The sequence below is a fragment of the Narcine bancroftii genome, chromosome 1, assembly GCF_036971445.1.
Source record: "Narcine bancroftii isolate sNarBan1 chromosome 1, sNarBan1.hap1, whole genome shotgun sequence".
Classification (NCBI taxonomy): Eukaryota; Metazoa; Chordata; class Chondrichthyes; order Torpediniformes; family Narcinidae; genus Narcine; species Narcine bancroftii.
The window spans coordinates 158,372,411-158,399,871 of NC_091469.1; the positions used below are offsets into that span (position 1 = coordinate 158,372,411).

The window sequence follows — 27,461 nt, forward strand, 5'->3', positions numbered from 1 at the left end:
TATTTCAAATAAGATTTGTTTTAAAGTGTTTGTATGTAACCTACTCTAACAAATCCTGCCTCAATTTATCTCCCAAAAATATCTATATACTCTGTCACACTGGTAAGCATCCTGCGTGGTTAGCATGGCAGTTAGCACAACGCTGTTACAGCGCCAGCGAACTGGGCTCGAATGCGGCGAAATTTGGGCATTCTCCCCGTGACCAACATGGATTTAGCCCCTCCCCCCCCGATGCTCCGGTTTCCTCCTACCCTCCAAAAATGTATGTCGGCATGGGTTTCAATGGGCAGAATCTGCTTCTACCCTTCTGGTAACCCTCTCCAGCTTGACATCATCTTTCCTGCCTCACAGTGACCAAAACTGAACCCAGTTCTCCGAATGAGCCCTCGTGCAGGATTCCCTGAAGGTTAACATTTTGCTGGGTTTTGATGGCCTGTTCCCATGAGCCATCTCATTCATAATGACCACTCCTTTATGTTGAAACCATGCCCTCTTGGTCTTTATCTCTTAAAAATAATCAGTACATTAACACTGGGATTTTCCCAATGAATTTTCACCATTGCAATTGAGTTTTACTTGGGGGCCTTGTTTCAACAATTTAAAAACACAAAATCCAGTATTAATTAATATAAACAATTGCATTCCTGAGCCAACTCTGATCATGCAACTTGATTTCCTGTTGGCACATTTAGGTGCTCGTTAACTCTTCCAATTATAAATGCATCAGTGGTATTCAGGAACATGTTCCAATCTGCAGACTTTGTTCAGCGAGGGGGGCCAAGTGCTCAGCTTTCAGTCAGGCAGAAGTTACTGCTTGGAACAACGTTGTAGCAGACACAGAATAGGAAATGCTGGTAACATTCGGTGGATCTCAGGGCCGCCGCCTCGCCGGTCCGGAGAGCCGGGTTCAATCCCCGCCTCTGCTGCTGCATGAGGACACAGTATTTTCCCGGGACCCTGCGGATTTTCCCTGGGTCCTCCAGTTTCCTCAGAGGTTAAGGGCATTTGACTCATCCCACCGAGCCCAGTGATCGCTGCCACAAGCTCCATTTGCAGATTTACAATGATCGGAAGATGAATTAGTCTCATGCAGAAGGCAGCATGAGAGTATCGTTTGTGGGGTTCATTCAAGAGCCTGATGGCTGTTGGGAGGAGACTGCTCTTGCACTTTGTTGTGACCAGAGCGATGGGGGCCCTTGGTGATGCTGGCTACCTTCTTCAGGCAGCGTCTCACATCGATCTCCTCCTGTGATTGTCTGGGTGCGATTGCAGCTTCCTGCAGCCTTCTGCGTTCCTGGGCAGTCAAATTCCCAAACCAGGCTGTGATGCACCTGTCGAAGTTTGACAGAGTGGCCGACGAACCTCCTCAGAAAGTCGGTTTGCCATCTTCACAGTGGTGTGAGGTGTAAGGGGAACGCTCACAGGAAGTGACTGGAGCCTCAGAACCATTGATGTACAGTGCACACATGGGATGTGACAGAGTATATAGAAATGTATTTGGGAGATAAATTGGGGAAGTTTTGTTAGAGTAGGTCACACACAAACACTTTAAAATAGATCTTATTTGAAATACTGGAGACATAGTGGCTTCTCACACCTTTTTGCAAGAGCTCTGAAGAGTGCTCAAAAGACCACTAATGGATTATTGTTTTCCAAGGCAACAGATGAAAGAGCAGGCTGGAGCCACTGCTGTTGTAAGAGGATCATGTGGTTTATACAAGCAGGGAGAGTCAAACAGGCTTTCTCTCAGTCTCAGTGTGTGAGAGAGAGAGAGAGTGAGAGAGCAGAGACTTGACAGTGTTAAAGCCAGCAGAAGTTGCTGGGAGTGAAACAGGACAAGCTGGCAAAGTTTTGGAAGACAGCCTGGTCAAAGCCCTTGTGGTTCATGCAAGAGGAGAGGACTGGCTGTCTAATGTTTCACTTGGAATAAGGGAAACAAAAAAAAAATTCTGTGGTGACCTGAAAGAAAGAGGTTATCATCTGGAGAACCCTGAGGGGACAAGTTTCGTTAGCTAGACACTGGGGTGACTGATGGAAGTACATCAGTTGAGGATATCCTGGAACAACAAATCTCTCTCTGAAAACCAACAAGAACCTTTCTGAGTGGTAACTATTTGCCTTTCAAGCACCAAAACCTGAGCTTTGGCTCATCAGGCTTCGGCGAAAGCAGGCAGAGAGAAAGCTAAGATAGTCTTCATTACTTCTTCATTTGGGTAAGGGATGAGTGTTAAGGCTGTGTGTTGTCGGGAGTGCCGGATGTGGGAGGTCCTGGAGTCTTCCAGACTCCCGGATGTCCATATCTGCACAAGGTGTGTCGAGCTGCAGATTGTCAGGGACCGTGTTAGGGAACTAGAGCTGCAGCTCGATGACCTCAGGCTGGTTAGGGAAACAGAGGTAGTCATAGACAGGAGTTACAGCCAGGTGGTCACGCCAGGGCCACGGGAGGTTGAAAGGTGGGTAACTGTTAGGAGAGGGACAAAAGAACGTAAGGTGCCAGAGACGAGCCCTGTGAATGTAACCCTCAGCAATAAGTACGCCTCTTTGAGCACTGTTGAGGGGGACATCAAGGTTGGGGGGAGTGACAGTGGCTGTGCCTTCGGCACGAGGTCGGCCCCTGTAGCTCAGAAAGGGAGGGAAAGGAAGAGGAGGGCAATTGTGGTAGGAGACTCCATAGTTAAGAGGACGGATAGGGGATTCTGCGGACGCAGCAAGGAGAACCGGATGGTGGCTTGCCTCCCTGGTGCCAGGGTCCGGGATGTTGCTGCTCGGGTCCCAGATATCCTAAAGTGGGAGGGACAGGAGCCAGAGGTCGTGGTACATGTAGGTACCAATGACATAGGGAGAATTAGAGAAGAGGTCCTAAAAAGTGAGTACAGGCAGTTAGGTAGGGAGTTAAAAAGGACCGCAAAGGGGGTAATCTCTGGATTACTCCCTGTGCCACGTGACAGTGTGAATAGAAATAGAATGAGGTGGAGGATTAACACGTGGCTGAAGGGGTGGAGTAAGGGGCAGGGTTTTAAGTTTCTGGATAACTGGGACCTTTTTTGGGGGAGATGTGACCTGTACAGTAAGGACAGGTTACACTTAAATCCCAGGGGGACCAGAATCCTGGCAGAGGTATTTGCTAGGGCTACTCAGGATCCTTTAAACTAGAATGGTTGGGGGGAGGGAACAAAATAGTACAGAGCAGTAAGGAGAAGGTTAGAATGCAAACAAAGAAAGTTTGTAGTAAGTATTTGAATATGGATGGGCAGGTGATAGAGAAGGGAAATGCTCTGGAAGAAGATGAAGGGCAATTGGCAGGAAAAGTAAATAATGTTGTTCTTAAAGATGAGGGAAAACAGGGATTAAAAAATGGGAAATCCCTGAAATTCATATATTTTAATGCCAGGAGTATTGTAAAAAAGGTGGATGAGCTGAAGGTGTGGATTGATACTTGGAAGTATGATGTGGTAGCGATTAGTGAGACATGGTTGCAGGAGGGATGTGATTGGCAACTGAATATCCCTGGGTTTCGTTGTTTTAGGTGTGATAGAGTCGGAGGGGCAAGAGGAGGTGGGGTTGCATTGCTTGTCAGGGAAAATATTACAGCGGTGCCTAGGAAGGATAGATTAGAGGGCACATCCACGGAGGCTATTTGGGTGGAACTGAGGAGTAGGAAAGGAGAGGTTACACTTGTAGGGGTGTATTATAGACCACCCGGAGGGGACCGAGACCTAGAGGAGCAAATCTGTAGGGAGATAGTAGATATTTGTGATAAGCACAGGGTTGTAATTATGGGAGATTTTAATTTTCCACATATAGATTGGGAAACACATTCTGTGAAAGGAATGGATGGGTTAGAGTTTGTGAAATGTGTGCAAGATAGTTTTTTACAACAATATGTAGAGGTGCCGACCAGAGAAGGAGCAGTGTTAGATCTACTGTTGGCAAATGGGATGGGTCAAGTGACGGAGGTTAGTGATGGCGAGCACTTTGGGTCCAGTGATCATAATGCAATCAGCTTCAATGTCATTATGGAAAGAGAGAAATCAGTGCCAAGTATTGAGGTTTTTGATTGGGGAAAAGCTAGATTTGAGGAGATGCGAAAGGACTTGCAGGGTGTGCATTGGTTCAATTTGTTTTATGGGCAGGATGTAGTAGAGAGATGGAAGTCTTTTAAAGATCAGATTTTGAGAGTGCAAAAGCTTTATGTTCCTGTTAGGTTAAAAGGAGGAGCAAAAGGTTTGAGAGAGCCGTGGTTTTCAAGGAATATTGGAAACTTGGTTCGAAGAAAAAGGGAGGCGTACATTAGATATAAGAAGCATGGAGTTAAGGAGATGTTTGAAAGATACATTGAATGCAAGAAGAATCTTAAGAGAGGAATTAGGAAAGCTAAAAGAAGGTACGAGAAAATTATGGCAAGCAGGGTGAAAACTAATCCAAAAGAGTTCTACAAATATGTTAATGGTAAGAGGAAAGCTAGAGACAAAATTGGTCCCTTAGAAAATCAGAGTGGAAAACTGTGTGTGGAACCTAGAGAAATGGGGGAGATATTGAACAGTTTCTTTTCTTCGGTATTCACTAAGGAGAAGGATATTGGGAGATGTGGGATAAAAAAAGCAAATTGGGTAAATATGGGGAATATAGAGATTACAAAAGGTGTAGTTTTAAGGCTTTTGAAGAATATAAAGGTGGATAAGTCTCCGGGACCAGACGGGATCTTCCCCAGGACATTGAGAGAAGTGAAGGAGGAAATAGCAGAGGCTCTGGCGGTAATTTTTCAAATGTCATTAGATATGGGGATAGTGCTGGAGGATTGGCGCATTGCGCATGTGGTTCCGTTATTTAAAAAGGGTTCAAGGAGGAAGCCTGGCAACTATCGGCCTGTAAGTTTGACGTCTGTGGTAGGTAAATTAATGGAGAAAATTCTTAGAGATAGTACTTATAAACATCTGGATAGACAGGGTCTGATCAGGAGCACTCAACATGGATTTGTGGGAGGAAGGTCATGTTTGACCAATCTGATTGAATTTTTTGAAGAGGTGACTAGGAATGTGGATGAGGGTAGCGCAGTGGATGTTGTCTATATGGACTTCAGTAAGGCCTTCGATAAGGTACCACATGGAAGGTTAGTTAGGAAGGTGCAGTCTTTAGGTATAAATTTTGAGATAGTCAAATGGATTGAACATTGGCTGAAAGGGAGAGGCCAGAGAGTGGTAGTGGATAATTGTCTGTCAGGTTGGAGGCCGGTGACCAGTGGTGTGCCTCAAGGATCTGTATTGGGCCCATTGTTGTTCGTTATATATATTAATGATCTAGATGATGGGGTGGTGAATTGGATTAGTAAATATGCAGACGATACTAAGATAGGTGGAATAGTGGATAATGAAGAAGGTTTTCAAGGATTGCAGAGGGATTTGGGCTGCTTAGAAAAGTGGGCTGAAAAATGGCAGATGGAATTTAATGCTGATAAGTGTGAGGTGCTTCATTTTGGTAAGAAGAATCAGAATAGGACATATGTGGTAAATGGGAGAGCATTGAGGAATACAGAAGAGCAGAAAGATTTAGGAGTGACGGTACATCGTTCCCTAAAGGTAGAAACTCACGTGAATAGGGTGGTGAAGAAGGCTTTTAGTATGCTGGCCTTTATCAATCATTGCATGGAATATAGGAGTTGGGAGGTGATGTTGAGATTGTATAAGACTTTGGTGCGGCCTAATTTGGAGTTCTGTGTGCAGTTCTGGTCGCCTAATTATAGGAAGGATATAAACAGAGTGGAGAGAGTGCAGAGAAGGTTTACCAGAATGTTGCCTGGGTTTAAGCATCTGGAGTATGGGGAGAGATTGGACAGATTGGGTCTTTATTCTTTGGAGCGTAGAAGGTTGAGAGGGGATTTGATAGAAGTATTTAAGATTATGAAAGGGATAGACAGAATGGATGTGGATAGACTATTTCCGTTAAGAGGAGGAAAGTTTAAAACAAGTGGACATGAGTTAAGAATTAAGGGGCAGAGGTTTAGAGGTAACATGAGGGGGAACTTCTTTACTCAGAGAGTGGTAGCTGTGTGGAATGATCTTCCGGGAGAAATAGTGGCGGCGGAGTCAATTGTATTATTTAAGAAAAGGTTGGACAGGTATATGGATGAGAAGAAGATGGAGGGTTATGGGCATTGTGCAGGGAGGTGGGATTAGAAAGGGGTGTTTGGTTCGGTGCGGACTAGAAGGGCCTAATGGCCTGTTTCCGTGCTGTAATTGTTATGTTATGTTATAAATGTTAAATTCTGTGCACAGTTTAAGAATTGCCTACAACCAGTGAACTTGGAGGAGTGAGAAGTGAGATTGGACTGTGAACCAAAGAACTTTTCTGAACTTACACACACGTGTGCTTAGAATTAGAAGGGGGTTAAGTTAGGTTAGTTAAGTTAATAGTGATGTTAAAGTGTGATCCTGTTTTCATGTTTAAAGATAATTAAAATCAACCTTTGTTTAAGTAACCATTTGTCTTGGTGAATATCTTTGGGGTTTTGGGGTCCTCTGGGCTCGTAACAACACAAGTGGGTGAGGTGGTAATGAGATGCACGACATGCTGGTCTTCATTGGTTAGGGATTGACTATGAAGGTAGTGAAGTCACGATGCAGCCGTTACGGCCACATTTGGAGTATTGTGGGCTGGCCACTGCACTGCAGGGCGGATGTGGAAGATTCGCAGAGGGTGCAAAAGAGGTTCAGCGGAACCACACCCTTCCCCAGTCAGTTCTCACCTTTCCTCTCCTGCCCTACCTGCCACGTCCAACTGCCATTTTTTATCTGTTGGTCTCTGCTCCTCCCCCAGCCTTTTCATTCAAACGCCTGCCTGCTTTTTGCTTATACCTTGAAGAAGGGCTGAGGGCTAAAATGTCTTTACCTCCTATGGATGCTGCGAGACCAGCTGAGTCCCATGCTTTCACTGTAACAGTCATCCGTGATCTTGAGGGAACTCCTGATCAAGATTTAGAGATACGCTTCTGACAACTCCATGTTCAATTAATTTTAATTAATTTACAAATCTGAATTTAAATATGCCTGCCTGCTGTGTTTTTACACAGTGCAGATATCTTCGCCATCCGGGTTACGGACACTATGGGGATATCTTCACCATCTGGACTAGGGACATGGTGAGGGTATCTTCACTGTCTGGGCAAGGGACACAGTGCAGATATCTTCACCATCCGGGCTACGGACATGATGGGGGGATCTTCACCATCCAGGCTACGGACACTGGGGATATCTTCACCATACAGGCTACGGACATGGTGGGGGTATCTTCAATGTCTGGGCGAGGGACACAGTGCGGATATCTTCACCATCTGGGATAGGGACATAGCGGAGATATCTTTACTATCTGGGCTATAGATCTGTGTGCTCAGTATCTGGGATCCATTAGAATGTCTGCTGGCTGTGTGTGGGATTGGGATTAACTTTGGTATTTGGATAATGTATCCTGGATCTTATATTCAGGCATAGAAGAAATACCATTCCTAATTCTGGGCCATGAAGGCTGGGGAATGAGGGCAGTAGTTTCTCTACCTCTGGATTAGTTGCACTGCTACAGGCCGATGGGCCGAATGCCCTCTACTGAGGTGGCGATGGGTGTGTGAATCTGTGCCGTGACCACCTGCCGCTACGCTGAAAGCTGTCTCCGTTTGTAATGAGCTCACGCATTCACAGGTTGCTGAATTCTTTTTTGTTCCACAGCGGTGATGGGGAGAAGGAGCCCTTGGCTGTGGTCGGATCGCCATACTGGATGGCGCCTGAGGTCCTGAGAGGAGAGCTGTATGACGAGAAGGTAAAAGCAGGCAGCTGAAGGCAGCATGTGGCCACCTTCGCACCATATAGAATGCAGAGCTGCACAGCAAAGGACGGCCCTTGGGCAACACCATGTCTACACAGAACTGAAACTGTCCTCCCTGCACCTGCACCATACCCCTCCATTCCCGACATATTCATAGGGAGATCATGGAACCCATTACACTTTGCCATTGTATCTGCTTCCACTGACCCTGGCACCTCGTTCCAGGCCCCCAGCACTTTGTGTGAATTTAATTTTTAATTTTTTTTTATTATTAATCAGTGCAGAATGACTTGTATCACAGTTACTGCAACAGTGTTACAGCGTTAGCGACCTGTGTCAGAATCCGGTGCTCTCTGTAAGGAGTTTGTATGTTCTCCCCGTGTCTGCGTGGGTTTCCAATGGGGGCTCCGGTTTCCTCCCATCGTTCAAAACGTCCCGTGTTTGTAGATCATTTGGGCGGCACGGGCCCATGGGGCGGAAGGGCTTGTTACCACGTTCTATGTCTAAATTTTTAAAATACCGTATAACTCCGATTATCCGAAATGGTCTGGACCAGGCCACGGGTTTTTTTTTCAGAGAACTGGTCATTTTTTTTAAAAACAGCCCAGTACCAACAGCAAATCTCTTGTTTCAACAGTGTTTAAACAACAACAAACGACAAGGGAAGGCTTTTTAAGCATGTTGAATTCTCACCAAAAAAACCAACCTGAACAAAATACTGCAAGATAAATCACCAAACGCTTGAAATTCTACTCACCAACGCAGTGCTCTCTGCAGGCCTCTTTGCCATCGCAAAACCTTCGAGTGCTCTGTTGGAATCAAAATGGCGACTCGGACACGCAAAGAGCACGCTGGCTTTAAATTGTTTTGAAGCTGTGAAGTGAATTCGGCATCGAAAAAATATTCGGATAAATGAGGATTTTTGATTGTTTCAAAAATCCTCATTCATCCGGATATTTTTGGGAGATGAATGATTTTCGGATGAATGAGGATTTCTGATTTTTCTCAGATCCTCGTTTATCCGATAAATCTTATTTTTCCTCCAAACAATTTGGGATAAATGAGGATTTTGGAGGATCCGATTTCGGTTAATCGGAGTTATACTGTATACATTTCGAAATATACCAGTATTTAAAAATTTTAACGGTAGAGGGTCAGTCCGGCCCATGAAAACTGTGTTGCCCAATTAACATACCAACCCCGTTGAAACGTGGGAGGAAACTGAATCCCCTGGAAACCCACACAGGTCACGGGGAGAAAGTACAAACTCCTTACGGACAGCGCTTGATTTGAACCTGGGTCGCTGACTCTGTAATAGTGACGTTCTCCCATCTCCTTTAAACCCCCTCCCTCCATCCCCAAACCCTTAAACACGTGACCTTGAGTATTTGACGCTTTAATCCAGGGGAAAAGCTCATGAGTGCCCACCACGCGACTGCAGACACTCATTCCCCGAACAGAAGGCTACATCTTGTCCTCCCGGACTCTGCACCCATAGACCCTCAGGACGAGTCCCATCAACCCACTGCGGACGCAGAGAGAGAACCAGAGGTACACTGCCCTCCAATTCCGACTTGCTACAGCCACACAACTACATCATTAACAACAGTGTAAATTAAATTACACAATATGGCAGGAAAGTCAGAAAGAAAGAGGCAATAAATAGAACATGATGTAAATTCTAACATTTGTAGTTCATGCAGTGATGCAGACGGATCTTTTGATGGTCCTGGAGTAGTTTACGTTCAGGGTTAGAGCTGTACAATGAGGTTCAAACTTGATGAGTTCTTGACCCAGGAGGTGCTAGCCTTCAAGATTCCTGTATTGTTGTGTAATAAAAACAGGTGTAATATTACACAAAATTGACTTTAGTCTGCCCTAAGCCATCAGCAGAAATTGTCCTGTGCTCCTGAGAGTCAAAGAATGAGAAGCAAAACAGAGTCCCTTCAGAGACGCTGAGTGTCCGTGGGTTCGCCTCCAGCCCTCCCGTAGCCTCTACGGCCGCACAGACTTCGGTCCGAACAATCGGCTGCCCGAGCTCCAGTTCCGGGACCTCTGACACGATCGGGAACAGTTTCTTTTCTTCGGTATTCACCAAGGAGGATATTGGGATATGTGAGATAAAAAAAGCAAATTGGGTAAATATGGAGAATATAGTGATTACGAAAGATGTAGTGTTAGGCCTTTTGAGGAATATAAAGGTGGATAAGTCTCCGGGACCAGACAGGATCTTCCCCAGGACATTGAGAGAAGTAAAGGAGGAAATAGCAGAGGCTCTGATGGTAATTATCCAAATGTCATTAGAGAAGGGGATAGTGCCGGAGGATTGGCGAATTGCGCATGTGGGTCCGTTATTTAAAAAGGGTTCAAGGAGGAAGCCTGGCAATTATCGGTCTGTAAGTTTGACGTCTGTGGTAGGTAAATTAATGGAGAAAGTTCTTAGAGATAGTACTTATAAACATCTGGATAGACAGGGTCTGATCAGGAGCACTCAACACGGATTTGTGAGCGGAAGGTCTTGTTTGACCAATCTGATTGAATTTTTTGAAGAGGTGACTAGGAATGTGGATGAGGGTAGTGCAGTGGATGTTGTCTATATGGACTTCAGTAAGGCCTTCGATAAGGTACCACATGGAAAGTTAGTTAGGAAGGTGCAGTCTTTAGGTATAAATTTTGAGATAGTCAAATGGATTGGACATTGGCTGAAAGGGAGAGGCCAGAGAGTGGTAGTGGAAAATTGTTTGTCAGGTTGGAGGCCGGTGACCAGTGGTGTGCCTCAAGGATCTGTATTGGGCCCATTGTTGTTCGTTATATACATTAATGATCTAGATGATGGGGTGGTGAATTGGATTAGTAAATATGCAGACGATACTAAGATAGGTGGAATAGTGGCTAATGAAGAAGGGTTTCAAGGATTGCAGAGGGATTTGGGCTGCTTAGAAAAGTGGGCTGAAAAATGGCAGATGGAATTTAATGCTGATAAGTGTGAGGTGCTTCATTTTGGTAAGAAGAATCAGAACAGGACATACGTGGTAAATGGGAGAGCATTGAGGAATACAGAAGAGCAGAAAGATTTAGGAGTAACGGTACATCGTTCCCTGAAGGTAGAAACTCACGTGAATAGGGTGGTGAAGAAGGCTTTTAGTATGCTGGCCTTTATCAATCATTGCATGGAACATAGGAGTTGGGAGGTGATGTTGAGACTGTATAAGACATTGGTGCGGCCTAATTTGGAGTTCTGTGTGCAGTTCTGGTCGCCTAATTATAGGAAGGATATAAACAGAGTGGAGAGAGTACAGAGAAGGTTTACCAGAATGTTACCTGGGTTTAAGCATCTAGAGTATAGGGAGAGATTGGACAGATTAGGTCTTTATTCTTTGGAGCGTAGAAGGTTGAGAGGGGATTTGATAGAAGTATTTAAGATTATGAAAGGGATAGACAGAGTGGATGTGGATAGACTATTTCCGTTAAGAGGAGGAAAGATTAAAACAAGAGGACATGAGTTAAGAATTAAGGGGCAGAGGTTTAGAGGTAACATGAGGGGGAACTTCTTGACTCAGAGAGTGGTAGCCGTGTGGAATGAGCTTCCGGGAGAAATAATGGCGGCGGAGTCAATTGTATTATTTAAGAAAAAGCTGGACAGGTATATGGATGAGAAGAAGGTGGAGGGTTATGGGCATTGTGCAGGTAGGTTGGACTAGAGAGGAGTGTTTGGTTCGGTGCGGACTAGAAGGGCCTAATGGCCTGTTTCCGTGCTGTAATTGTTATGTTATATGTTATATATTTTCAAAGAATGGACCAAAAGTAGCCAGCATTTCGGGCCCTGACAGATCACGATTAGTGCTCTTACTTCATCATTTCCATTTGTTACTTCCTCAAAAAAATCAATTAGGCTCCTGAGGCCTAACCTACCCCTCACAAAGCCATGACGACTATCCCTGAGAAGATATAAGACATATATAAAGAATAAAAGAGAGACACGTGTTGACATAGGACCGATAGAAAATGATGCTGGGGAAATTATAATAGGTTACAAAGAAATGGCAGAAGAATTAAATCAATATTTTACATCTGCATTCACTATAAAAGACATTAGTAAAATATCCCTGACAGACAGAGGCTTCAGGGAGTAGAGTTGAAAACAATTAAATTAGAGAAATTGTACTAGGTAAATCGAATGGATTAAAGATAGATAAATCTCCCGGACCAGATGAGGTACCCCTGTGGGTTTTGAAAGAGGTGGCTTTGGAGATTGTGGATCCAGATTGTGACAATCTTCTAGAAATCAATAGTCTCTGGAGTGGTTTCCAGGGGATTGGAAGGTTGCAAATGTGGTTCTGCTGTACAAGAAAGGTGGGAAACAGAAAAAAGGAAACTATAACCTATAAGTCTGACATCAGTGGTTGGGAAGATACTAGAGTCAATCCTCAAGGATGAAGTTATGAAATACCTGGAAATGCACAACAGGATAGGTCCTAGACAGCATGATTTTTTTAAAGGATAGATCATGCCTGACTAACCTAATAGAGTTTTTTGAAGAAACCTCAGGTAGGATTGACAAGGGGGAGGCTGTGGATGTTATATATTTGGATTTTCAAAAGGCTATCTGGATGGGGAGAAAATTCAATCCTTGGAGGTGCAAAGATATCTGGGCATTCTCGTGCAGGGAAACCTAAAAGTTAATGCCCAGGTGGGATTGGTAGTGAAGAAGGCAAATGCTAGCATTCATTTCAAGAGGAATAGCATATGAGTAGAGAGGTGTTAATGAGACTCTATAGGGCACTGGCGAGACCCCATTTGGAGAACTGTGTGCAGTTTTGGACCCCCTCTCTTAGAAAGGATGTGATGTTGTTGGAGAGGATGCAGAGGAGATTTACCAGGATGATTCCTGGAATGCAAGGGCTGGCGTATGGGGAACGTTTGGCAGTTCTTGGGTTGTATTTGTTGGAGTATAGGAGAGTGATGGGGGGATCTCATAGAGGCATTTTGAATATTGAAAGGGTTTGACAAAGTGGATGTGGATAAGATGTTTCCTTTGATGGGTGAATCGAGGACAAGGGGTCATAGTCTTAAAATTAGAAGTCCAATTAAAACAGAGATTAGGAAGAACTTCTTTAGTCAGAGGGTCATGGATCTGAGGCCAGATCACTGGGAGTATTTAAACAGGAAATGGACAAGTATCTCATTAGTAAGGGTATCAAGGGATATGGGGAAAAGGCTGGAAATTGGAACTAGGTGTGAGCATTATTCAGCTTCGAGTCACAGAACAGGCTTGATGGGCCTGCTTCTGGCCCTCCGTCTTGTGATAAGAACATAAGAAATAGGAGCAGGAGTCGGCCATCCGGCCCGTCGAGCCTGCTCCGCCATTCAGTAAAATCATGGCTGATCTGATCATTGAATCAACTCCACCCACCTGCCTTTTCCTCATAACCCTTAATTCCTTTTTTATGTAAAAATCCATCTAACTGAACCTTAAATACGTTTAATGAAGTCACCTCAACTGCTTCCCTGGGCAGAGAATTCCACAGATTCACTTCTCTCTGGGAAAACAGTTTTTCCTCATCTCCGTCTTAAATCTACTCCCATGAATCTTGAGGCTGTACCCCCTAGTTCTGGTCTCACCTACCAGTGAAAACAATTTTCCTGGCTCTATCTTATCTATCCCTTTCATAGTTTTATATGTTTCCATAAGATCTCTTCTCATTCTTCTGAATTCGAGTGAGTATAATCCCAGACGATTGAGTGGCTCCTCGTAGGTGAACCCCCCTCATCTCCGGGATCAACCTGGTGAACCTCTGGACTGCCTCCAAGGCCAGGATATCCCTCCTCAAGTCTGGAGACCAGAACAGCACACAGTTCTCCAGATGCGGCCTTGTAAATCCTGTCCCGAAGAATCCTCTCCAATCATTTGCTCACCTCTGGAGTACAACGCACTGGTCTATAATTCCCAGGATTCTCCTTATTACCATTTTTTGAACAAGGGAACCACAAAGGAATCCTCCAGTGTCTCCACTGTGCTCAGGGAGGACACCTTCATCTCCACCCTGAGAACCATTCACTTATCCTTCTTAAGACTGTCTATTCTACAATACAAATCCAGGAATGACAGGCCAGTGAGGCCATCATCTGCAGTGGGTAAGTTATTGGAAGATAGCCTCAGAGAGTGAATAGATGGGGACTGATTAACATGGCTTTGTTGGTCATTGTCCAACTGATTTTGTGGAGAGTTTCAAGGTGGTGATTAGGAAAGTTGAGGAAAAGGCCATGGACTTTAGTAAGGCCTTTGATGAGGAGGTTGGTCGAGAGGTCCGATCGCTCTGTATTCAAGATAAGGTTAGACGTTGGCTTTACGGGAGAAGCCAGAGAGTGGTAGGAGATTATTGTCTCTCAGACCGGAGGCCTGTTACTAATGGCGTCCCTCCAGGATCAGTGTTGTCATTTATATCGGCAATCTGGATGATAATGTTGTAAATTGGATCATCCAGTTTGCTGATGGCACTGAGATTGGAAGAAGGTTTTCAAAGCTTGCAGAGGGGTCTGGACCAGCTGGAAAAAAATTGGCTGAAAAATGGTCGATGGAATTTAATGCAGACAAGTGTGAGGTGTTGCATTTTGGAAGGACAAACCAAGAAATATACGGTAAATGGTCGGGCACTGACGAGTGTGAAAGAACAGAGGAATCTGGGAATATAGATACATAATTCCCTGAAGACTGGTAGATAGGGTCGTGAAGAGAGTTTTTGGCCTTAATAAATCAAAGTATTGAGACAGGAATTGGGATATTATGTTGAAATTGTACAAAACATTGGTGAGGCCATATCTGGAGTATTATGAGCAGTTTTGGTCACAATACAAGGTACAAGGATATGGTTGGGACTTGGGGAGAAATGTTCGAGGAAAATGTTAAACAGGTTAGGGTTTTATTCCCTGGGGGTGTGGGGAATGAGGGGAGATTTGACGCAAGTTTCCAAAATCATGATGGGTGTAGAAGGAGTCAATGCAGTCGCGCTTTCTCCTCCGAGGTTGTGCAAGGGAAGAAGAACGAGAAGACATGGGTTCAGGGTTTAAGGGGAACATTCGGGTGAACCGGTTCACTCGGAGGGAGGTGAGAGTGTGGCACGAGCTTCCAGAGGAGGTGGTGGATAAGGGTTCAAATTCAACATTAAAGAGAAATTTAGACAGGTACATGGATGGGAGGGGTATGGAGGGCTATGGTCAGGGTGCAGGTCGATGGAACGAGGCAGAATAGTTTGGCATGCACTTAATGGGCCAAGGTGTTCTGTACCGTCGAGTTCTGTGTCTTTGCCCTTGCCATCCAAAGTTCTGATAATATTGGCCAAACAGTGCTTGCTTTATTTTCTGGCTAATTTAAAGGAAGAGTTGATTTGCTCAGGAAAGTTTTCAAGATCAATATGTAGAGCAGTGATTCTCAACCTTTTTCCACTCACATCCCACTTTAAGTAATCCCTATGCCATCGGTGCTCTGTGATTAGTAAGGGATTGCTTAAGTTGGTGTGTGAGAGGGAAGGGAAGGTTGAGAATCACTGCTCTAGACCCAATTGTTACTGAAATATTTGGCTTGAGAAAAATTCTCATTGGCCCATTTCCTTTGAAGTTCTGAAACCGTGCACATATCGAGTCAATGAGGGACAATTAAAACAGTGGTTTTCAACCTTTTTCTTCCCACCCACGTCCCACCTTAAGCAATTCCTTACTGATCACAGAGCACCGATGACAGAGGGATTATTTAAAGTGGGATGTGAGTGGAAGGAAAAAGGTTGAGAACCACTGATATAGAGGTACCTGTTAGAATTAAAGGCAAAGTTTACAGGCCTAGGGAACCTTGGTTTTCAAGAGATATTAACAATCTGGTAAAGAGGAAGCGAGAGGTGTGCAGCAGGTACAGGCGACAAGGAGCAAATGAAATACTAAAAGAGTAAAGAAAATGCAAGAAAATACTTAAGAAGGAAATCAGGAAGGCAAAAAGAAGACATGAGATTGCTTTGGCAGATGTGAAGATGTGAAGGTAAACCTGAAGGGTTTCCATAAGTATATTAAAAGGATAGTCAGAGGAAAAATTGGTCCCCTAGAAGATCAGAGTGGTCGTCCATGTGTGGAGCTTCACGAGATGGAGGAGATCTTAAAACAGTTTTTTTTTGCATCAGTATTTACTCTGGAAAGTGACGTAGGGTATAAGGAAGGGAGGGGAACAAGTGGCTTGAAACATGTAGAGGTTAAAGAGGAGGAGGACACATTGGGAATCATTTTCCAGTGTTCTCTAGATCCAGGATCAGTTCCCACTTTTCAAAAAAGAAGGAGAGATAAAACAGTTAGCTGATGTCCGTGGTGGGGAAGATGCTGGAGTCAATTATAAAAGATGAAATAGTGGCACATTTGGATAGCAGTAAGAGGATTAGAGAACATGATATTGTGGGTAGGGTACTGACATGCATAGAAAATTTGTTGGTAAACAGGAAACAAAGAGTACAGATTAACAGGGTCCCTTTCAGAATGGCAGGCAGTGATTAGTCGGGTACCACTAGGCTCGGAGCTGGAACAGCAGATATTTACTATATACATTAATGATTGAGAAGAAGGGATTAAAAGTAACATTAGCAAATTTGCAGATGACACAAAGCTGGGTGGCCATGTGAAATGTGAGGAGGATGTTATGAGAAGGCAGGATGACTTGGACAGGTTGGGTGAGTGGGCAGTTGCATGGCAGATGCAGTTTAATGGATAAATGTGGGGTTATCCACTTTGGTAGCAGGAACAGGAAGGCAGATTACTATCTGAATGGTGTCAAGTCAGGAAAAGGGGAAGTAGAACAAGATGTGGGTGTCCTTATTCATCAGTCACTAAAAGTAAGCATGCAGTGAAGAAAACTAATGGCATGTTGGCCTTCACAAGAAGGGGAGTTGAGTATAGGATCAGAGAGGTCCTTCTGCAGTTGTGCAGGGCCTTGGTGAAACCACACCTGGAGTATTATGTGAAGTTTTGGTCTCCAAGTTTGAGGAAGGACATTCTTGTTATTGAGGGAGTGCATCGTAGATTCACGAGGTTAATTCCCGGGATGGTAGAACTGTCATATGTTGTAAGATTGGAGCATCTGGGCTTGTATGCACTGGAATTTAGAAGGATGAGAGGGGATCTGATTGAAACATAAGATTATTAAGGGATTCTACACGCTAGAGGCAGGAAACATGTTCCCGATGTTGGTGGAGTCCAGAACCAGAGGCCACAGTTTAAAAATAGGGGTAGGCCATTTAGAACGGAGTTGAGGAAACACTTTTTCACCCAGAGAGTTGTGGATCTGTGGAATGCTCTGCCTCAGAAGGGGCCAATTCTCTGGTTGCTTTCAAGAAAGAGTTAGATAGTGGAATCAAGGGATATGGGGAGAAGGCAGGAAAGGAGAACTGATTGTGGATGATCAGCCATGATCACAGTGAATGGCAGTGCTGGCTCGAAGGGCCGAATGGCCTGCTCTTGCCCCTATTGTCTTTTGTCATAAATAAAGGTAAATAAATCCCCGGGTTTGACATGATATTCCCTCAGACTTTGAGGGAGACTAGTGTAGAAATTATAGGGGCCCTGGCAGAAACATTTAAAATGTCCTTTGCCACGGGTGAAGTGCCGGAGGATTGGAGGGTAGCTCACGCTGTTCTGTTGTTTAAAAAAGGCTCCAAAAATAAACCAGGAGATTACAGGATGGTGGGCCTGACATCAGTAGTAGGTAAATTATTGGAGGGTGTTCTGAGAGATTGGATATACAAATTTTTGGACAGACAAGAGTTGATTAAAGATAGGTGGCTTTGTGCATAGAGGGTGAAGGAAAGGCTGTGGATGTTGTCTACATGGACTTTAGTAAGACCTTTGACAAAGTCCCACATGGGAGGTTAGTTCTGAAGGTTGATACACTCGGTATCCCTGGAAAGGTTGTAAACTTGGAAATTGGCTGAATGGGAGAAGCCAGAGAGTAGTGGTGAATGATTGCTTCTCAGACTGAAGACCTGTGATTAGTGGTGGGCCTCTGGGATCAGTGCAGGGACCATTGTTGTTTGTTGTCCATATCCAATGATCTGGATGAAAATGTGGAATCTGGGAATTCAGATACATAATTCCCTGAAAGTGGCGTCGCAGGTAGACAGGGGTGTAAAGAAAGCTTTTGGGATCTTGGCCTTCATAAATCAAAGTATTGAGTACAGGAGTTGGGGTGTTATAGTGAGGTTGTACAAGACATTGGTGAGGCCAAATTTGGAGTATTGTGTGCAGTTCTGGTCACCAAACTACAGGAAGGATATCAGTAAAATCAAAAGCATTCAGAGAAGAATTACTAGGATGTTTCCGGGTCTTCAGGAGTTGATTTATAGGGAAAAATTAAACAGGTTAGGACTTTATTCCTTGGAACGTATAAGAATGAGGGGTGATTTGATAGTGCTTTACAAAATTGAGAAATGTAGATAGAGAAAATGCGAGTAGGGTCTTTCAACTTAGATTACGTGAGATAAATACAAGAGGACATGGCTTTAGGGTGAAAGGGTTGGGGGAAGTTCTTCACTCAGAGAATGGTGGGAGTATGGAACGAGCTGCCATCTGATGTAAATGTGGACTCAGGTTTTAAGAATAAATTGGATAGTTGCATGGATGGGAGAGGTCTGAAGTTATGGAATGGGTGCAAGTCAGTGGGATTTGTGGAATGGAAGGGCCGAATGGCCTGTTTTCTGTGCTGCAGTTTTCTATGGTTCTGTGGAAGAAACTTCTGCCGCACAGTAAAGGACTGTACGCAGATGGAAACCATAGGTGCGGTCAAGCATGTTTCCAAAACAAACTTCAGTTTCCAACATAACTTTTGGATCTCCCCTAGTTATCAGGGACTGCTCTAACACCACAAAAGGACTGTCTGCACCATTGCAAAACCCCCTTTTTATTGCTCAACTAATACATATCTTTTTTTTAGTATTTATTGCTTCTTTTTAATTCACTTAATTTTAGATTTATTACCAGAGTACATACATAACAGCACATACAACCCTGAGATTCCATTTACCCTGCAGGGCAGGCAGAATTACCACTGATTGGTAGCGCAAAAAATAAGGGTAAACATATAAACAAATGAAGAACTGTACAAGTCAGAGTCCTTAAACATTGAATTTGTTGTTGAGGAATCTGATGGTGGAGGGGGAGCAGCTGTTCCTGAACCTGCTGGTGCGAGTTTTGTGGTCCCGAGACCTTTTCCCTGATGGCAGCAGCGAGAAAAGAGCGTGTGGTGGGTGGTGAGGGTCCTGGATGATCGCTGCTGCCCTCCGACGGATGTTGTCGACGGAGAGGAGAGTTTATTCGTTGTTTTTCCATCGACTCAGGCACGTCTGGATGCAAGAAAAATAGGTTAAGGGTGTGAGGCAGGGCAGGGTTAGATGGTGGAGTAGGCTTATATAGGTCAGCACAACATTGTGGGCCGAAGGGCCTGTACTGTACTGTTCTATTTCTTTGTCGGGTGTTTCTTGTTTGTGAAGAACCTGTTCAGCTGCAGCAAGTAAGGGTTATGATGCAATGTTTAATTCTACAATCTGGGTGACATTAAATTCCTTGTTCCCTTTGCTGAAATGGAAATTGTGGAAAATAAAATTCTGGTAAAAGCACAAAATGCTGAAGGAACTCAGCCGGTCCTCATAGTGTCCATGAGAGGTCAAGATTCAATTGTCATAGTCCACAAAATTGCCCTTTTTCCTGCTGTAAGGCAGACAGATTGGCCATCGGCAGAAATTGCCTGAAGTGCCTCTTACAGGCAGAGAGAGAGAGAAGCCATCGAGAGTCCGCACAGTGTCCTCCAGCCCTGCTACAGCTGCACTAAGTCATGTCCGCACGATCAGCTGCCCGAGCTCTAGATCCCACCTCCGACATGGTCAGGAATCTTTCAGCTCACATCGCATCCCGGATCCGATACCTGGTTCCCCTTTAACCAGTCTCGAGCCAGTCTCCAGCGGTCTAAAACCTGGTGCAAGTCCCTTGACTGTGGTCTCCAGCAGCCTGCAGCCTCCATGGAATCTTCGCTTTAAGTCACCAACAACCCACCGCCTGTCTGTTCCTCAGTCGCAGAACTAGTCCGCTCCTTTAGGTCGTCTCCTCCGCTTCTCCTTCTCAAACAGGAAGAGAGGGGGTGGGTCTCCCTGTTTTCTGATGTCTTGCACCAGTCCTCCACTTCCCTGGAGTCCACAATCCCTTGTGGCTGCTGCCAATTAGAGGTGCCATCATCTTAGGCCCATACCTCCCCCACCCCCCCAAAGACACAGGATTTTCAATCAAACTGCCGTTGGCTCCTTTAACAGGCCATTTAAAGCCTGCATTGACGTTTCAGGCCTGAACCCTTCCTCAAGTTATGAGCAAAGCCAGGGAGGAATACATGCAAAAAATGTTCGTTGGATATGATAAGAGGATTGGAGAGAGGTGAGAATTGATGGGGGGGTTGTTTGACTCTGCGAAAGGAGATAGAGGAAAAAGCGAAGAGTCAGGGCTAAAGGCAAGAAAAGATGGGGAGGGGGTAACAGAAACTGAAGAAGTCGATGTCAATGCCATCCGGTTGGACGGAGTATGAGGTGTTGTTCCTCCATTCTGTGAGTGGTCTCATTCCGGCAGAGCACAAGAGGCTGTGGCCAATGAGCAGCACTTGGCGAGATCTTCCTCTGAACGTTGCTTTCCTTCTCTCCCTGTTGCAGACCGATGTCTTCTCTTACGGCATCATTTTATGCGAGATTATAGCCCGAATATCAGCTGATCCTGACTGCCTGCCCCGCACCGAGGTAAGAGCAACTGCACTACATTTAGTTAGCCCTGGCAACCTCGTAAGCTGTCCAAATAAATGTCACTCCCCCAGTGCAATCGGGCAACCGCATAAAGTGAGCTGCTCAGATAAGATTTACCGAAGGTACAAATTTCAGGAATTTTCCAAAGGGAAGGGTGAATTTCAGAGTTGGGTTGAGTGGATTGTAGAATGAAGGGAAAATGCAAGGAGTCAAGTTTCAAGGCTTGTTTACAATCACGTACATAATATGTACATTCTCCTGGTATTTGTGAACCATAAAGCCACAGCAGAGGTGCCTCTAGATCAGTTGCTTTCAACCTTTTTCTTTCCACTCACATCCCACCTTCAGTAATCCCTATGCCATCGGTGCTCTGTGATTAGTAAAGGATTGCTGAAGGTGGGATGTGAGTGGGAAGGGAAGGTTGAGAATCACTGCTCTAGACCCAATTGTTACTGAAATATTTTGCTTGAGAAAAATGGTCATTGGCCCATTTTTTTGGAGCTCTGAAACCCTGCACATAACGAGTCAATTAGGTACGATTAAAACAGTGGTTTTCAAACTTTTTATTTCCATCCACAGACCACCTTACAGTGCACCAATAGCAGAGGGAATACTTAAAGTGGTACGTGAGCGGAAATAAAAAGGTTGAGGACCCCTGCGCAAGCCCAACGCAGTCGCCAATGAGTGAAAGTGAAGCAAAAGAGAGTCCCTTCAGAGTCACAGGTGTCCGTGGATTCACCTCCTGCGTTCCCACAGCCTCATATCCATTCCCCCAGTGGCACTGAGCTCCCAGATCCCAACCCTTGACACGATCAGGAGCGCCTGCTTGCCATTGGCACCCTCACAGACCTCGGTACCTGGTCCCCACCAGTTGGTCTCCAACAGCCATAGCCTGGTGTGAGACCTGGCCCGCTGCTATGACCTCCTACCCTGATGGGTCCTCTCCCGGGCTTCTTCTCGGAGAGGGTAGGGGATATTCTCCCTCTTTGGTGTCTTGTGCACACTCTGGTCCCCTGCCCCTGTCTCCTCATCTCCTGGAGCTCACAACCCTTGTGGTCTGCTGCCAGGCAATAGGGAACTGCTATCTTGGGCACTGGTCTCTGTGATTTTGCTACTGTTAAGAAAAAAAACCTTTGTGCAGGACATTTAAAATTGGCATAAAGACCGGGCAGTAGGACCCCTCGGAGGAGCACTGTGCCTCCACTCCCCAGGGTATAGGGCCTTTAGGGTAAAGACCATGCAGTAGGTCCCTGCAGAGGAGGCCTCCGTCTCTACTCCTCCAGGGTACTGGGCCGTGAGTGTAACGACCAGGCAGTAGGACCATGTGGAGGAGGGTTGTGCCTCCATCCCTCATGGTGTAGGGCTAACAGTGTAACAACCAGGCAGTAGGACCCTGTGGTGGAGTGCAGTGCCTTCTTCCCCCAGGGTATGTGGCTGTCAGTGTAACGACCCGGCAGTAGGACCCCGTGGAGGAGTGCAGTGCCTCCATTCCCCAGAGTACGGGGCTGTCAATGTAATGACCAAGCAATAGGACCCCGTGGAGGAGCGCTGTGCCTCCATCCCCAAGGGTACAGGCTGTCAGTGTAATGACCAAGCAATAGGACCCCGTGGAGGAGTGCTGTGCCTCCATCCCCCAGGGTACGGGCTGTCAGTGTTATGACCAGGCAGTAGGACCCTGTGGAAGAGCGCAGTGCCTCCTCTCATCCAGGGTACCAATAGTGCCGATGTAATGACCGGGCAGTAGCTATAGATAGATGTTTTCACTGTGGGGGAATTAAGAGTTATTGGAAACGGGCAGGTAAGTGGACTGAGTCAATGGCCAGATCAGCCATGATGGTATTGAATCGCAGAGCAAGGTCAACAGGTTGGATGGCCAACTCCCGTTCCTATGCACATAGGGTAACCTCGATTTTCCGTGATGTTCAACCACTACCATGCCTCTCACTTTGTTCCCTTTTCCCAGTTCTTAAGATGAGTTCCTTTTGGAAAATAGTCTCTTTGTTTTAATGATCTGTCTCAGCACGTGTGAGTGTTGAGTAACCCTCTCTCATGCCCAGGCAGCTCCAATCTGTGCAGCTGGTAGGCAGGATGACTGATGCAGGGAGTCGCAGCTGGAGGCCCTGCTATAATTAATTCCTCTTCTCAGTTCTGGTCGTGTTCCCAGTGTCGGAGGATTATGCTGAAAGGAAAGGGATCCTTCAGCCTAGCTGAAGGGTAAATTGACTGTCCGAGATAGGGCTCCTCGTTTAAGAAAGGATGTGCTGGCGTTGGAGGGGGTTCAGAGGAGGTTTACAAGGATGATTCCGGGAATGAAAGGGTTATCGTGTGAGGAACGTTTGACAGCTTTGCCCTGTACTCGTTGGAATTTAGGAGAATGACAGGGGGATCTCAATGAAACATTTCAAATGAGGACAGAGTAGATGTAGAAAGGCTGCTTCCCGTGGAGGACAGTCATTCTCAATCTTTTTTTTGCTACTGCTCCCTTAGTTCCCTCAGGACTCTACTTAAAGTTTATGGGCCCCCTTTCCTGTGTCACAGTCAAAAGGATCTGCTCTCTCCATTGAAACCATAAGAGCAAAATTTGGCCATTCAGCCCATTGAGTCTGCCCCTCAATTCTGTCATGGCTGATTTTACTATCCTATTTAACCTCATTTCCCCCTAACTCTTGATTCCATTCCTGATCAAGAACATGTCTACCTCCATCTTAAATGTCCCCCAATGAATTGGCCTCCACAGCCATCCGCAGCTCCAGATTTCACAAATTCTCCTTTCACCCCAACCCCGAATAAAGAAATTCCACCTCATCTCTGTTATAAAGGGACATTTTTCATATTCAATAGGTTTCAATTAACCCCCCCCACCCCACCCCCCGCCACTCATCCTTCTAAACTCCAGTGAGTACAATCCTGGAGGCAACAAATGCTCCTCAGGCAATAACCCTTCCATACCAAGGAATCATTCTCGTGAACCTTCTCCAGATCCAATCCAAGCCACACCTCTCCTGCAAGAGTTTGGCCAGACCTTTGAGGTGGTGCTTCTCTCTGGGCCTAACTTCCACTGGCCTGGAGTGTCTCATGCAGTCATTAGGTGCTCTCTGTGGAACATTGAGCCATTTCGCTTGCTGCACACCTATCACCTCTTGACAAACAAAAGGCCCTTCTTTTCCCCTTCCGATCACTCTATTGCAGCATGAATTTTGAATGATCGGACAATGTTTGGGCTGCACCAGCCGTGAATTATTCAGAACATGGCTGTGTGTCATAGTGAACTCCTTTGTTTAGGTTCTCTGTGTCTTATTAGAGCAATTGTGGCAGCTTTAGTTGTTGTGGAGCGTTCTGAGGTTTTGCACAGCACATAAATTACCTACATGTCCTTAGCGGCATCTCCCCCTTCGTTGTCCTGTTGAGTGAATGTTGGCCTTAAACCACTGGTGTCGAGCGTGATATCGGCCGTGAGCAAGGTTCAAGGCCTTTTTATTGCCGTGTAAAAATACATTAAAAACGTCGTAGCTTTACCACCCTGTGATCCGGTTTGATCCTGTGTTGTCTGTAAGGAGTTTGTTCGTTCTCCCTGTGTGGGTTTCCTTCGGGGGCTCAGGTTTCCTCCAAAATATACCAGGGGTGTAGATTAATGGGGTGTAAATTGGGTGGCATGGGCTCATGGGCCAAAATGGCCTGTTACCGTGCTGTGTCTAAATTCTTTTTTAAATTCTTTCCCCTGCCTTTCAATTTCTCTCCAATATCCCTGTCCCAAATGATCTTTCCCTTTTCCTTCTCTACACCTCTCTATCTACCTTGTCACCTTTTGACCCCTCCCAGCTCCTTTCCCCCTCTGTAGACATAATACCAGCTCCTTTTTCACACACGTCTTGATTTAAGGGTCCCGACCTGGAAATTTGACTGATCATTTCCGTCCACAGATGCCTACTCACCCCACCCCACCCCCCACCCCTCTCCAACCCCAATTTCCTCCAGTAGCTCAGACATTTGCTGGGTGGGAAACTTTGAAAAAATAAGTCTAGCTTCTTCCACAAATCGTATTTTTATTATGTACCCCTTCAAGAATTTGGGGTTGAGTGAGTGCTGTCACTTGGCCCTTGAAGCTGAGCTCGGCCACTATTTGTGTGGAGTTTGCACACCTTCCCTGTGATCACATGGGTTTCCCCACCGGGTGTTCTGGTGTCCTCCCACACCCCAAAGGCATGCGGGCTGTTATGAGCTGCGCCTGCGTGTAGGTGAATGGAAGAATCTGCAGGAGTCAACGCCAATGCAAGGAGAATAAGATGGGTTTGGGGTGGTGCATATCTAGTGGGCTGAAGGACCTGGCTCAGTGGTGGGTGACTATGACAGAATACCCTGAGGCTGTAATAGCTGGGAAGTCATCTAGTGACGTGAAGTGCGTGAATGTGTTCCAAGTTTATCATCCCATTGCGCAAGTACAACCCAACAAAACAGCGTTCTCTGGTCCTCGATGCAAAACACACAAACACACAACCAGACAAATGATACACATGCAGGATCAACATACAGATATAGAAGTAAATGAATAGGTATTATTTCATAAATATTAGTGTCTCGTATGGTTAGTGTTCAGGGCTCAAAGAAGCTGAGGCAAAGCACATTTCAACATGGAAATAAGTAAATGGAGCTGGCAGACACATTTTAGCTGATTCATCCAGAAGGAGTCTGCATTTCTGTCACCATTCCATTTAGTTTTACGAGCATGACACCTTATTGTCATATATACCGATGCACCGAAATCCTTCCTTGCTTCAACTACAATGGGAAGTTACATCAAGATGCCGTGAGGCAGATAAAGTGGTTGTTTCCCAATCCATCATTGTGCATTGGCTGGGTTCTCACCAGAATGAGCACAGAATCCCTCTGTCTCTCTCTCACACTCACACACATGCACACACACTCTCACACTCTCACATGCACACACACTCTCACACTTACACATGCACACACACACTCTCACATACTCACACCCCCTCTGTCACACCCCCCCCTCATGCATGCACGCACACACAGCACCACCTGCTGACTGTAATGAATGTTGCAGTAGGAACAGTCCATTTCCTTCCAAATTTCAAAGGTTCTCAATGACTTTCGAGTTATAGGTTGAAAGTCATTGAGTTATAGGTAACAACTCTCCATGCAAACCGTGTTCCTACCTGAGATACTTCCACTTGTCCATGTTCGGCCTATGCTTCTCCACTCCTTTCCTATCCCTCTTCCGTCTATATCTCTCAAATCTCGTTGTTCCCATCTCTGTCATTTCCTCTGGCAGCTCATTCCACAGACCCACCACTCTCTATATGAAAAATATACCCCACCGGTCATTTTTAAATATTAGTTAAATTACTGCAGAAGAGAAAAAAAAATCATAAATCTTTGAGCATCTGGTAATGGAACGCATCAAATCACACCTCCCAGTGACTGGACCCATTTCAATGAGTCTTTAGGAGAAACCGTTCCACAGACGCTGCTGTAGCCATATCACCTTACTCCGTCCTGACCCACCTGGAGAACGAAGCCACATACGCCAGGCTGCTGTTCATTATCTTCAGCTCAGCATTTCATACGATTATTCATACGAATTATTCCCCAGAAGTTGTCCTCACTGGGATTCCACACACCTCTTAGTATCTGGATCCTTCACTTCCTACTGCGCAGGTCAGTAGCAGAACAACGAGCACTGGCGCACCTCAGGGCTATGGGCTCAGCCCACTTCTGTTCATGCTTCTGGCCCACGACTGCATCACCAGATCCAGCTCCAACAGTGTCATCAAGTTTGGAGATGACTCGACAGTCGTCGGCCTCATCAGCAACAACGACGAGTCGCACCACAGAGAACAGGCGGAAAATCTCGTGACGCGGTGCGAGAGGAACAACCTGAGTCTCAATGTGGACAAGGCAAAGGAGGTGATTGTGGACTTCAGGAGGAGCAGGAACGATCGCCCTCCACTACACATCAACAACTCGTGACCTATGTGGACACTCAGCATTTCCTCACTTGTCAGGATGGTGTAACAGGGACTGCGGTCCCTGAGAAGACTGAAGGCAAGGCTGCTGGCCACCATTACGTCAACCTTTTACAGGAGCTCTATCGAGGGCGTCCTGGCCAGCTGCATCACAGTGGGGTACGGTTGCTGCAGAGAAATGGATTGGACGTCAAACCACAGGACCATAAGAGTGGCAGAGAAGATCACTGGAGTCTCCATCCCCAGCCCCCACTGACGTGATCTATCAGGATTGTTGTCTGAAGAAGGCACGCAAAATCATTGAGGACCCCTTCCACCCCCCATCTTTCAGCTGCTCCCGTCGGGGAAGAGATACAGGAGGATCAGAACCAGTACCATCAGGCTGGGGAACAGCTTCTTCCCACGGGCAGTGAGAGCGCTGAACGAACAAAGGAACTGATCACACTGACCACCCGAATCTCTCATATTCATGAAACGATATTTATTTGTATAGATGAAATGCTTGTGTATGTATTATTTGTCTGGATGTGTGTTCTGTCTGGTTGTATGTCTGCATGTTTTGCACCGAGGACTGGAGATCACTGTTTCGTCGGGTTGCCCTTGTACAATCAGTTGACAATAAGCTTAAATATTCACAATTACAGATTGTGCAGAAAATGTGCAGACAGGTCTTTTGTTGGTGCTGGACTAGTTTATCATTAGGGTAGTTAAGAAGGTTGAAGAGCATGATAGCTGTTGAAATTAAACTATTCCCAAACTTAGAGGGGTTGGACTTCAGGCTTCTGTGCCTTCTACCTGAAGATGGCAGCAAGATCCGAACCATATCCGCGTGATTGGAGTCCTTTGTTATATTGGTGACTTC

At 45.6% G+C, this 27,461-nt stretch overlaps 1 protein-coding gene across 3 annotated transcripts in view; it reads left to right on the forward strand.

Annotated features, from left to right (window-relative positions):
• LOC138765378 (dual specificity testis-specific protein kinase 1-like) overlaps positions 1–27,461 on the forward strand; it is a 147,711-nt gene that overhangs the window by 101,826 nt on the left and 18,424 nt on the right. For all 3 annotated transcript variants that reach the window (XM_069942422.1, XM_069942436.1, XM_069942429.1), the window contains 2 exons: positions 7,716–7,806; positions 20,526–20,609. In XM_069942422.1, coding sequence (XP_069798523.1) covers positions 7,716–7,806; positions 20,526–20,609 — 175 coding nt within the window. The remainder of the gene's footprint in view (positions 1–7,715; positions 7,807–20,525; positions 20,610–27,461) is intronic.